The sequence below is a fragment of the Triturus cristatus genome, chromosome 11 (genome assembly GCF_964204655.1).
Source record: "Triturus cristatus chromosome 11, aTriCri1.1, whole genome shotgun sequence".
In the NCBI taxonomy this organism is placed as follows: domain Eukaryota; kingdom Metazoa; phylum Chordata; class Amphibia; order Caudata; family Salamandridae; genus Triturus; species Triturus cristatus.
This window is the reverse complement of record NC_140594.1, coordinates 1113088531-1113102062: the sequence shown is the minus strand read 5'-3', so window position 1 is coordinate 1113102062 and position 13532 is coordinate 1113088531. Positions and strand designations below refer to the sequence as shown.

General features: G+C 50.8%; 1 protein-coding gene across 1 annotated transcript in view; it reads left to right on the top strand.

The window, feature by feature from the left end:
* LOC146786119 (5-hydroxytryptamine receptor 3A-like) overlaps positions 1 to 13249 on the top strand; it is a 75037-nt gene extending 61788 nt beyond the window's left edge. The window contains exon 9 of the mRNA XM_085633161.1: positions 12981 to 13249. Coding sequence (XP_085489287.1) covers positions 12981 to 13249 — 269 coding nt within the window. The remainder of the gene's footprint in view (positions 1 to 12980) is intronic.
* Positions 13250 to 13532: the final 283 nt, after the last annotated feature.

Here is a 13532-nt window from a genome sequence, read left to right as displayed (position 1 = left end):
TTTTTGCGGTGTAGCGTGCTCACCGGGTCCCTGGGGGCAGACCTAAGACCGGTGCCCCGCCGCGGCCTCTCATTGCCCGGATTTTTAACTTTCGGGACAGAGACGCTATCCTCCAGACCTCCAGGCAGCAGGGACCGGTCAAGCTTGATAACATGGATGTGCATTTCTACCCAGACTTTACTCCGGCGGTTCAGAAGCAGAGACAGAGTTTTCTTGGTGTTAAACGTCGCCTACGGGACCTGAACCTTAAGTACTCAATGCTTTTTCCAGCCAAGCTGAGGGTGGAGGTGGATGGTCGCACGCACTTCTTTGACCGGCCCGAGGCGGCTGGGGACTGGTTGGACACTCTGCCTGGAGATCGGGGCCGGGGGGGCGGGGGGGGCGCGGCTGGCGAGGAGGGCCCGCCGGATCAGAATTGAGGGGTGAATAAATAGGCCTTGCTCTGGACGATGTTCCTTCACCATTTATTGATTGCATATGTTCCCCTCCTATGGAGGTCGTGCGGGGTCTGTTGGGGGCTTCCCTCCTCCTCTGGGGGACTAGTTAGTTTTCAGCTATGGGGCGACAGGCACACTGCACTTTGGGGGGGCTATCTGGGCTCATGCAGGGGTGCAGGGAGGGGGGAGTTCTGTTGGGATGGGGGGGTGGGGGGGGTGTGTTGTTTGTTTGCACCGCAAGGCAAACCCGCTACTGTATTGTTGCTTTTAAGATGCTCTGTGGGGGACGACCGATTGTTTCGACGTATGATGGGGGGGTAGGGATTTTACTGTGTTGTCATGGAATGTTAACGGCCTGGGGGATAGGATTAAGCGTGGTGTGGTCCTGCAGTACTTGAAACGTATTTCACCAGATGTTGTCTTCCTGCAGGAGACCCACCTTATAGGTAACTCCTTTCATGCACTGAATCGGCGGGGCTATCGTTTGGCGGCCCATTCTGGCTTCACTTCGGGCTCGCGGGGGGTGGGTATTATGATCAAGAACTCGCTCCCGTTGGAGATTGATGAGGTGCGCCATGATGAGAGGGGACGCTACACTGTCCTGGTGGGAAGAATGGAGGGTAGAGTGTTTATTTTTATATCAGTGTACGTCCCGCCTGGATTACAAGCCACCACATTTGCGGACCTGGGGCACCTCCTTCTGGACCTCCCGAGTGGCCTGCTGGTGGTTGGAGGGGACTTTAATGCGGTAGCTTCTGGGTCTATGGATCGCCATCCCCCTAGGGACCTTCCCCGGGCACAGGCGTGGCTGTCCGGCCTTTTAGACACGCTGGGCCTGGTGGATTGCTGGCGACTAAAGCATCCCGCACAGCGGCAATACACCTTCCACTCGGGTGCCCATGGTAGCCTCTCGCGGCTTGATTACATCCTTGTCCCGGCGGCCCATGCAGGGAGGGTGGGGGAGGTGTGCCATCTGGCGCGGGGGTATCTCAGACCACTCCCCATTGCTGTTACACTTCGATGTCTTCCCGAGGGGGGATGGCAGGGTGGCTCCAATCAATGCATGGTATTTGCGCGACCCCACCATTCGTGCCGATTTGATCAAATCCTTACAGCGATATTTCGACGAGAATGTGGGGTCGGTCCCTTCGGCCATCTCCCTGTGGGAGGCTTTTAAGGTAGTTCTTAGAGGGGAGGCCCTCTCCTTTATCTCCCATGCCCGGCGGCGCGAGTGGGAGGAGGTGACCCGGGTAGAGGCCGAGATTGCGGAACTGGAGGGTGACCTGGGGAGCGGGGTAACGGATGCCAAGCTGCATGTGCTACACCTAAAGCAGGCGGCCTATCGGGCCCTCGTCACGGAGGCGGCCAGGGGCCTCAGTAGAGAGCAGCAGGGGCGATTGTATGATGTGGGTGATAAGGCTGGCAAATTGATTGCGTGGTTGGATAAGAGGGAGAGAGCGAGTCGCGTGGTTCCTTTGATTGAGAGTGTGGATGGTGCGTGTGTCACCGAGCCGGAAGCCATTGTCTCCTGCTTTGCGGATTATTTCCGCGAGGTCTACTCCCCGGTTTCCCCCTGCTCGGAGGAAGATTCCCATGCCCTGCTTCGGGACATCGCACTGCCCTCCCTTACGGTGGAGGACAGGGATTCGCTGGACGCTCCTCCCACCTCGGACGAAATTGCCTTGGCTATTCGCTCGGTTGCATCCGGCAAGGCCATGGGCCCCAATGGTATTCCCATCGAGCTATACAAGCTACGCCCGGATGTACTGGCGCCCCACCTGCGCGCGATGTTCCTGGCGGCCCACTCGCAGGGTTCCCTCCCGCCGGACCAGCGTCTGGCCACAATCGTGGTGATCCACAAGGAGGGGAAGCCCCGTGAGCGGGTCACATCCTATAGGCCGATCTCGCTCTTGAACGCGGAGCCCAAAATCCTCGCCACGGTGTTGGCCAACCGATTGGTTGGTGTGGTGGGCGATTTGGTCCACCAAGACCAGTCTGGCTTTATACCACACCGCAACACGGCGCTCAATCTGCGGCGCCTGCACGGGGTGCTCGCGCGGGTCCCATTTGTGCGGGAGCCGGCCATCTTGGCGTCCTTGGACACCACCATGGCGTTTGACACGCTTGAATGGCCATACATCTGGGCGATGCTGGCGAAATTTGGATTTGGACCGAGTTTTATTAGCTGGGTCAAATTGCTGTACTCGGGCCCGTTGGCGCAGGTGGTGGTGAATGGGCGAGTCTCGGCCCCATTCGCGCTGGGGCGGGGCACGCGACAGGGTTGCCCCCTGTCACCTCTCCTGTTTGCACTGGCCCTGGAGCCCCTGGCGGAGTGGCTGCGGTGGCACCCTTCTATCCGTGGTCTCCGCTGGACCCCCGAGCATGAGGACCGCGTGTCCCTCTATGCTGACGATATCCTCCTGTATCTTGCCTCCCCGCGGAAATCACTGATCGTCCTGGTTGATGTTTTGCGCTCATTCGGTCGCAACTCAGGCCTTGTCATCAACTGGGCGAAATCCTGTGTTTATGTGCTTTCCGGGGAGGCTCCGGTCCTACCACGGGACTGTCCGATCCAGATTGCCTCCCAGGGGTTTCGGTACCTGGGTATATATATCACTCTTGACCCGGAGGCCCGCTATGAGCGGAATTTGCTACCCCCCCTCCAGCGCTTGAAGGAGGACGTGGTGCGCTGGCGGCGTCTGCCGCTTTCGCCGCTCGGCCGAGCGGCCTTGTTCAAAATGATGTCCTTGCCGCGCTTCCTCTACGCCCTCCAGAATACTATGGACTTGGTTCCGGCACGCTACTTCCGTGAGGTGGAGGGCCTCCAGCGGCGCCTGTTCTGGGACGGGAGGCCGCGAATTGCTCTGGCCAAATTGACGCTCCCGTGGTACGATGGGGGGGTTGCCCTCCCGGACATTAAACGGTATTACTGGGCCTCCCAACTAGCTGCAATTAATCATGGCCTTTACGGGCCCGCCTTGAACCCGGCATTTGAGATGGACAAGATGCTCCTGCCCGGTGGCGACTACAATCGAGCGCTCTACTCTGGCGCGCCCGACTCCCGTCTGACGGGACCGACGCGTGTCATGGTGCGTGTCTGGCACGCGGCTAATGCAGCTATGGGGTGGAAGGACCGTTTGACCCGGGCGTCACCGCTGTACGCGTCTGAGAGGTTGGGCTCCCTGTGGACGTCGAAGGGCTTCGAGAAGTGGGACACGATCGGAATCAGCACTATGGGAGATCTCTGGACGAGGGGGGGATTCAAGACTTTTGCGACGCTGCAGACGGAGTTTCAGCTGCAGGGCAGTGAGTACTTTCGGTACCTGCAAGTCCGCCATGCGCTGGGCTCCGTCTTCCCGGATGTCGCGTCCATTCCGGAGTCTTCCCCCCTGGAGGACAGAGTGCTGGATGGCCATGTCCCGGACAGCACAATCTCCCTCATATATAAAAAACTGATCAACGACAGATCGTGCCTGCTGACTAGTCTCCGCGAGGCCTGGGTTGCCGACGGGCTGGAGCTGGACGACGAGGATTGGATTTCCGCGGTGGCCTCTCCGAAAGAGGTGGCCATCCCGGCTCGCCTTCGTTTCGTCCAGCTTAAGATCCTACACCGGGTTTACGTGACGGGGCCAAGGCTTCTACGTATGGGCTTTGCTGGTGACGGATTGTGTAAGCGTGGCTGTGGTGCCCTGGCAACTTTCATGCATATACTGTGGGAGTGCCCTAGGGTGGAGCGATTCTGGCGTGGTGTGCATGAGGTCCTGCGTGTGGTTACGCGTGTCGCGCTGTTGCCTGAAGCGAGGAGATGCTTGCTGAATGTGTGGGAACCAAATGACTATTCGGCCCCGCAGACGCGGTGGGTGACTCTGGGATACATGATAGCTAAGCGTGACATTGCTCAATTGTGGGGATCCCAGAGGCCCCCGGCGGTGTTGGCCTGGAAAGAACATATGGATTGGTGTATGTTTCGTGAAAAGGTGGTGTATGTGGCGAGGGGTAAGCCTGGGGCGTGGGTGAAAATCTGGGGCCCCTGGAACGCCTACCGCGGGGGTATTTGTGAGCCGCCACTGCTACCGGCTGCCTCGCCAGCTCCGTCTCCCTAGATGGCCCCCCTCCCTCAGCCGTGGGCACGCGGTTCCCCAGTCCCTGATCTACTCCCATTCCCCTCTTCAGAGTTCTGCTGCTGGTTGGGATCCCCCACTTATGGAGCACGTGCTGTCACTTTGGATCGCGGGTTGCCTTGCGGGTGTGGTTCTGTGTGTTGTTTTGTTTTGATAAAAGGGAACCGTATTGTGGGCATGGAGCTATGCGGCCTGCAACATTGATTTCTCCTGCTTTGCTAATCTGCACCGCCAAGAGACTCTTACTGTATGTATGCAATATGCTTTTGTCACTCTAGCGGCCGGCCGAGTGGTTGTAGGCCCATACCTGTAACTTTTTCAAACTGCAATAAACGGTTTCAAAAAAAAAAAAAAAAAAAAAAAAAAAGAAACTGGCTCTGCCTTTTGGGGTATTTTGAAAATGATTAGTAAGATCCGTCCTTTTATCCCGCTAGATGCCTTGAAAACAGTGATTGTTACTTTGGCGTTGTCGCGACTGGATTATGCCAATGTCCTGTATGTGGGTCTTCAAACACAGTTTCTAGTTAGACTCCAAAGGTTGCAAAACGCAGCAGCTAGAATGATTCTAGACATTCCCAAGTTTGAGTCAGTCTCCCGCCGACTGAAAGAACTTCATTGGGTTCCAGTGGCCAAAAGAATCATCTTTAAGTAACAATGCCTAGCATTCAAGGCATTACATGGGAATGGATCACTTTATCTCAGAACACACCTTAAAAAATACATTGCAGGTAGGAACTTAAGGTCATCACAAGCACTTCTTTTATTAATACCCAGATATAAGCAAGCTCGATGGGGGGGTAGGAGCTTCTTTCTGGGAACAGCAAAAATTTGGAATACTCTACCTATGTCAATAAAAAACAGCAATTCATTAATGACATTTAGAGGGTTGCTGAAAACATGGCTATTTAAGAACTAACAATCTAAATATTAGGTGATCTAGCAAAATTGTATAGAATCCTTACTTGTCGATTATAGCGCCAAGACGCCCTAGGGCATTCGTGCGCTTTATAAGTTTTTAAATCAAATCAAATCAAATCAAAGAAACTTAAAAATTATGTACACAAAGTAAGGAACACTTCACCGATCGATCATGCAACATCCTTGCCAGCTCAAGCTGGAGGAGCCCTTCGACAGCTCAGGAAGGAGTTCGATTGGGACCCAAGTTCCGTTTGTTTCACAGCAATACGTCTACTCTGTGAACGAGCTCCTACCCGCCCCCGAAGACTTCCAGCTTTTAATACCCTTACTCAACGTGAGGCGAAGGTTCTAGAAACCTTGTTCCCTTTCTTCTGTTGCGAAAACCGGGCTGGCCGTACTGGTCTGTGTCAAGGTCAAGACAGAAGCTGGCCAGGCTCCTGTATTTTGACTCCGAGACAGAGCTGTGCACATTCCCTGAAAGGTACCAAGCACACAACCCACACAACATGTTTCAGTTCACCCTGATCGGTGAAGAGCAAAAAACAAGTGAAGAGCAAAAACATGCCCTCCCCACTTTGCAGCTACGTATGAGCACAGAAAATGGAGTCTGTTACACAAGATGGAGAAAGCACAGAAAATGGAGTCAATTATGCCAAATGGAGCCAATGGTCAATATATCATTCTTAATATTAGTAAACACCTTCAATACATTCGTACTTGAGACTGAGCAACCTGAATTTAGTTGTCTTTTCGTGGAAGTCTATTCCACTGACAGGGGTGTGACTACACATCTGGATTAGGTTTTGAAAGACTGGAGGCACGATTCCAGATCTGGAAATTATGGTTTAGGTTCACCCTGTTGTGAGACGTTGGCCTGGTATATGCTGTCCACTAATTAAAGTGGGCACCTTGCACCAGTCCAAACGACCCTTTTTGATGATTAGGTTAAAGACAATCTTTATTGAAAGCTATCCTAGTGGTAGCTATGGAGAGCAGCCTTCAGGCTAAGTCTCGAAGGAATGTAAAGCAGCTTGTTTTACCAGTATATAACCTCCTGAAAGACCAAATTAAAGGAGAACCACACAAGGAATATATAAAATATATGTATTTATTAATAAACACTCTCTACTAACCTCTTTATGAGATTAAGGAACAAAGCACACAATAGTAAATCACCAGAACGACAGTAAATAGCACAATACACAGTGGGCTCCAGGGGGAGACTTAACCATATACTAAGAAAGTGGTATAACAACCCTGACTTGACTAGACACAGTGCCTAAAGCACGTAGAATCGCTGGGACCCCAAGGAACCACCCAAGGTAGTGACACAGGGGACCCAAGGAGGACGGGTGCAGTGTGTGAACACAGGCGCGAGCTCCGTACAACTCTATTGGAAAGTCGCGGTTGGAAATTTAAAGATTAAGGGCACTTCAGGGAAGACTTCAAGCAAACTCTTTGGAACATAGAAGGTTCTAAGGCCAGCACCCTTGAGAGTACCGAGCTACCCGTGTTACCTATCCCAGAGGAGTCGGGTGCATAGGGGTCAAGTGGTGTCGGAAACGCTCGTTGATTTCAATGGCGTTATGTGAAGTGCTGTTGCCGGGAAGATGGAAAGTGTCCGGTGTGATCCAAGCCTGGATCAGAGCTGAGAAGAACCTGAAAGCAGAGGAGACAGAGTCTGGGTCACTTCACAGTGACCATGGGCACGATAGACGAATGCCCACCGATGTCGGGTGTTTCAGGTGAGAAGAGGTGAAGCTTGATTCTGCAGCCACAGGGACCAGGAGAAGTTGACGACAACCAAAGTCCAGAGGTGAGCTGTCCCATGAAGGATGTCGAGTGCTGGGGGGGTCAGTGTCTGGATTGAACACCAACAAGCCTTGGCAACTGCAACCCACGCGAGCAGAGGAAAGATGCTTCGGTGAGGACCAGCAAGGTCCTGGGGACTCACCAAGCTATGGAGAGTCAGGGCACATCTGGAGCAACCAGAAAATCCCACGGAAGGTCAAAGTTACCTTCACAGGAACCCACAGGTCGACGGACCAGGGATCACGAAGTGACCTCGAGCTGAATCACAAAGTACCAGCCCACGGAACACTCGTGAAGTGTAGGCCGGAAATCTTCAGTGGAAATACTGCTCAGGGTTAGGAATATAAGTAGCCCAAAGCACAGCCTCAGGGGTTGCAAAAAGCATATGCTGCTGCAAATGTACGAGATGCACAGGGGTTCGGGTTGCACGGTCCCCACGAGGGACACCGTCCTCAGAATTGCTGAGAGCACAGATCAACCTCAGAGACCTCGGGAACCCACCTCCTGTGTTGCAGAAATCTTTGGAGTCCTCAGGAGCTCGGGAGATGCAAACAGGTCAGATGCGTTTTAGGTGCCTGCCTTGCAGGGGAGTAACTCCTTTACTCCAAGGGAGATTCTTCAGTCATCCAGCGTTGTGCAGATCGTCGAAGTACTTGGTTTCTGTAGCAGAGTTTAGTCCAGGTAAAATCTAAAGTCCTGTAGTCAGGGGTTCCTACATTATACCCAAGGAAGGGGTGGGACAAACTCTGGGGACCCACCTATGGGAGGGTCAGGACAGAGGAGTGGCTACACCCATGTCCTTTGTCCAGTTTCACGCCAGAGCAGGAGCAAATGGCTCCTGCAACCGGTTTGAGCTGGACTATGCACAGAGACACCAAATGTGCCACCAGTGCAGACATCAAAGCACTCTCACAGTGCACCCACCCAGCCTCAATACAGCAAAGCCTGTCTGGGAGGTGGTCACACCTCCCTGTGACAGGAAACCTATTGCCAAGCCTTCCCTTGCTGGAGTTTCCTCCAGCAGCAGGAGGGCAGACTCTAGTCTGTGGCTGCCAGCATCCATTTTGTGATGCCAGGGTCGGGAAGGCTGGTACCGGGTGTATCGGTGTTGTCATATTTCTCCCGCTAGGAGGGTGGAATCATACCTCCCCCGCCAGTTACTGGTGGGAAGGTATGATTCCAAGGTGTTTGACACCAAACACAACATGTTTCCTTGCAGCCGTTTTAAAGTTAGCATTTACCGCGAAGTTATAATGCACTTAAATATATATGGTTGGCTGCATCACAAACAACCCCGGAATATAGTTTCCGGAGGCTGCAGAGGGGCTCTGCTCATGCAGGTGCACCCTCTCACATAAAACCCAGCACCCTGCCTTCAGGATTGATAAGGCCTGCCATAGGGGTGACTGATAGGTTTATATGTGCAGTGATATAGGATAGATATAGTGAACCTATATCTAAGTAAGGGGTGAATGCCCCACCTTACAAAGGCTGCTGTAGCAGAACCATGGTGTCATTTTGAGGGGTGGCATAATACATGCTGCAGCCCCTGAGAGGCCTCTGGGGTACCTATGCCCTGGGTAAATAGTATACCATATACTAGGGACTTATAAGGGTACCCCAGAATCCAATCTGGAGTGTACCTAGAGTACATGCAATCAATTTAGAGGAGAAAGCAGCTAGACTGGGGTCCTGGATAGCAGGATCCCAATCAGACTAAGTCGAAAACAGTGTCACATCAACAAAAAGTGGGGGTAACTATAAGAAGCAGATCCTACTCTCCTACACCTGTGACAGGAGGTGTAGTTACTTCTCTGCATATGAGTTCTAGCTGTGCCATGATGTGTGACCACCCATCTTCATTATGTGATGTGTAATCACTTGGACATGAGGTGTAAGCACGCATGCATATGTTAAGAGTTGAGTGTGATCATAACATGCAATGCGAACATTCATCTGTGCAATGTTGGTTGTATTCTGTTGGTACAAAAGTGATATGTGACAATGTAAGTACAGAGTAGCGAAATGTATAATTGTAAGACCACTGTTGACACAGTCAAAAAAAGAAACAGGTCAATTTTCTTTCAGAAAATATCACTACATCTGATGCTCAAAAGAATATGACAATAAAGGCTGGTGAAAACTAGATCTTTGTGAAGACGGATACACCTAGAAGGCGAGTAGGGCTGTTGTAGGCTCAACCATAAGTCAAAAATTCCCCAATTTAGGAATCAAGTGTCATTATTAAATGTAACTGTAAAAAAGAAGGGCCTTCCATAGACAGGGCACATTCTAAATGTGTTATTAAAACAAGTGTGAAAATCTAAAAAAATATTATTGACCATCTGATTCCATTGAAACCATATGGATTTTGATGTATCTGTGTGGTAAATTACTTGTTAGCTTTTCTTCACTGTGCTCTGATGGAATGTTGCATGACATCATGGAATGCCTGGGTGCCTCTCTAGGGGAGATTGTCAGTTGGTGTACTCAGGCTGAGCTGAAGGGAGCTTGCTCCTGGTGGGGCTATCCTTGTACTATCTAACTTCCTCCTGTTATCCTGACCACCTGTGATGGAACCAAGCTACCATTAAAGAAGTATCTTACATGAACTAATGGACCCCTGTACTTCTTTACAACATTTTGGCGACGATCTTAAGGACTGATGCGTGCAATAAGGAGTAAGGACTTTTAGGAACTAAGGAACCAAAAGACAAGGAACTATGATGGACTTTCAAGCCGTCAATTGAAACTTAAAAGTTACGCCCTGGTCAGCCCCACCAGTGTCCTGTACCATCTGGACAGCCTGCAGCCTGGGCGTTTGTTTTCACATCTCTGTGGAGCCTCCTGTCTCTTGTAAGAGCTCATGGGGGAATGGTCTCTCTGGTAACAAGCCTGACTTGATTTCAGCCCCAGCCTGCCTGCAAGTGTTGTGTCTAGTCTGCACATTCAGGGAATTACCATCAAAGTCTCATTGTGAGAGCAGCGTCGTTTTTAAAAAGGGAGAGAGACTTCTGGTGTCATTTTGGGCATCTTGCAGTGAACAAGCTTTATTCATCTGGTGAGGAAATTGGCTGTTATTCTGTTGGCTGGTGTGACGGAGAGCTACTTGCAGCTCAAGCCATTGGATCAGTTACAAGACCTGCAGTGCCTGGGTGCCTCCGTGGAGAGATCGGCAAACTGGGATTGTTTGGAGCAGCGGAACGCAAAGCCATCTGATCGGCTTTTTGCTCCTGGTCTGCGTCTTGCTCCTGTTTCGCTGTGGGTTTGTGTGGTGTAAAGCGGAGCGTTTTGAATTGACTGATATTCGTGGGGCTGCGTGTGTTCTATAATCGGCTTTGTGGTACTTGTGCCATTTCTAGGGTAAGACCGTTGGCTTTGTAGCCGTTTGCCATGCTGTGCGCAATTTTGAATGTTGGGATATTCGCCGCGAGCGCCAGCATGCGCGCACTTACCTCCGTCACAGACCCTGGAGTTCCGTCATTCCCGCATCTCCTCACCTGCTCTTGGACGCTCTCCAGTGCATGCGTGCCGTGAGCCACCCGGCGCGGCGTCAAAATGCGTGCCGCCATCTTGGACTTGGGAACTCTTTCTCCATGCTAATCTTTACTGCGGTCTGCATTGTCAATAAAGTTCTGCGGACACCAAGTCGTTGCGCAGTTCGTTCTGGTGTTTATTAAGCAGCGCGGCAGGAAAAGGATGGTGCGGTTTGGTAAGCGGAGGATGTGGCGGTTTTGCAACTTTTGACGAACATTCAGGTACATTGGTGTGCAGGCGTAATTGTAATAACCTACAGTCAACTGGAGCAAGGAGAGCACTTGGTACTCTGGACATTCCCATTCAGTGAATGCTCACTGAAGAAGCTGCGGGACTTCTTTGATGGGGAATCTCGGGTGATAGTCCGATCACCGGTGGCTAGTATTTCTTCTTGCCTCCTCTCATATAGCACTGCTTGTATTGGCTTGTGAGAGGCATGGTGTACTCAATGCATCAATTCATGTCTTAACACTGTTGTGAGTGGAGGTTAAAGTTTTTTAGGATGATGGTTATCTTTTACTCTACCCTGTTATGGGGAGGTCTCTTGTTGTTACTTAACCTTCTTCTATGTATTTTCTGCTGTACCCTACCAAGGGGAAGTTGTGTGTCTTTCTTGTTGTGTACACTTGTGGTGTACAGGGGTGTACCCTTGTGTGGGGAGGTTCTGTCATTTGTGGGTAGTCTTTGCCCTGTGTCTGTTCACATGCAATGTATCTGTCCCTTTGGGGTGGTTGTGGTGGTAGTTGTTGTCAGTAATTTCTTGGTCTATTTACATAGAGTGTACCCATTTATTTGGGGAGGTTGTGGGGGTAATTTTTGCCTCTAATCTAGTTTTCGGTGTTTCAGGGTTAGTACCTTGTGTACCCTTCTAGGTGTAAACTACTTAGGGGTGTGGTTCAGGTTGTGTTTGTTGGTAGTCAATGCCTCATGTCTGTTCCCAGGGTGACTTCCCTGTGGCGTACCCTACCTAGGGGATATTGGGTGTCCTGTAGTGTTTGATTTATAGTGTTTAACTCATTGTGTAGCTATTCTTTGGGGAGGTCGTGGGGGTAATCTATGCCTCTATTTTAGTTTGTTGTTTTCTTGGGTGTGTGTACCCTATGGTGTACCCTATTTAGGGGAGGTTGTTTTTTTTCAAGGGTTAGTACCCTGTGTTTTTTGGCGTGCTTGACTATTTTCCAGCGCTATCAATGGGTCTTCTTTTCTAGTTGACACTGTGTTCCAGTCGAAGTCCGCCTCCATGGAACTCGTGGCCAAGGGTTTCATGTTTGGAGGACTTTGAATGTGCAGTTTTGTGTTTAGATCTCTTTGTTACTCCTAGTGGATTTTAAGCGTCAGCATGTCTTCTAGCCTAATCAGGGGAATTTTTGTGTCTTTCCAACATGTTTTCTCTCTAGTGTCTTTCCGGTTGTGGTTGCTCTCTTTGGGCTAACTAGAGTGATTCTAATCCTTGTTGTTGTTTTTGGAGATGTTGTTTTCTTCCAAGGGCCTGTATTTACATCCACCTGGTTAACAGGGTGTTTTCCCTGGGTGTACCCGCTTTTGGGGAGGTTGGGTGGGTGTTCGCCTTTCTTGTTGCATTGTGTTTTTCATCTGTGCCATGCATTGTTTTCCCTAAGGGAGGGGGATGGGGCGTGTAGTGATGTTGTTTGTCATCTTTAACATTTGTCTGTTCATGCCAGTCGTTTTTGTGATACCTCATGCATTACACCTGAGGATAGGTGCACCTTATTGCTGCACCTTCTTGCCAAAGGTTTATTGGGTATCTTACTTTACTTCTTTTGTTCCCTAAGGAGAGAGGATGTGTGGTAAATTACTTGTTAGCTTTTCTTCACTGTGCTCTGATGGAATGTTGCATGACATCATGGAATGCCTGGGTGCCTCTCTAGGGGAGATTGTCAGTTGGTGTACTCTGGCTGAGCTGAAAGGAGCTTGCTCCTGGTGGGGCTATCCTTGTACTATCTAACTTCCTCCTGTTATCCTGACCACCTGTGATGGAACCAAGCTACCATTAAAGAAGTATCTTACATGAACTAATGGACCCCTGTACTTCTTTACAACAATCTGCTTATTGACTAGGTTTTAAAAATGTTATGCATTGTGACATTGCTGCTTCTGTTGATTCTCTGTTGACCATACTACTTGTGTCTTATAGATAGTGAAGAGAAGCTGAAGGTCCCCCAGGCACCGCCTCCTCCGCATCCAGACTGTGTGCACACCCGCCAACAACTGGAACAGATCTCCCAGGACCTGCTGAGCATCCGCGGGTTCCTGGAACGGCGTCAGCAGGAACGCGAGGAGGAAAGCGAGTGGGTCCGCATTGGCAATATCCTGGACTCCTTGTTGTACCGCCTCTATCTGTCCTTTGTTGCCATCTATGCCGTGGTCATCATCAGTCTCTGGTGTGTCTGGTACAATCTCTAAGTAGCTGAGACACAGATGGTGGGACGGAGGAGAGGAAAACTGAAATAGGGGCAGTCAGTAGACAGCGACAACTGCCCACCACTACAATCAAACCTTTAAGAATTGTTCATGTATGTTGAGACACTTCAAGATGACTATGAAAGGACTGTAGCAAATTCGGACGCAAGTTATGTAAACATATTGGCTATGATCATCCTGCGGGCCAGCAAAGTATCCTGAGTTGACAAGAACTTCTTGCAGACCCCCTGCCCTGTCACTCTGCACGCACAGGCTTTCGCTTTCC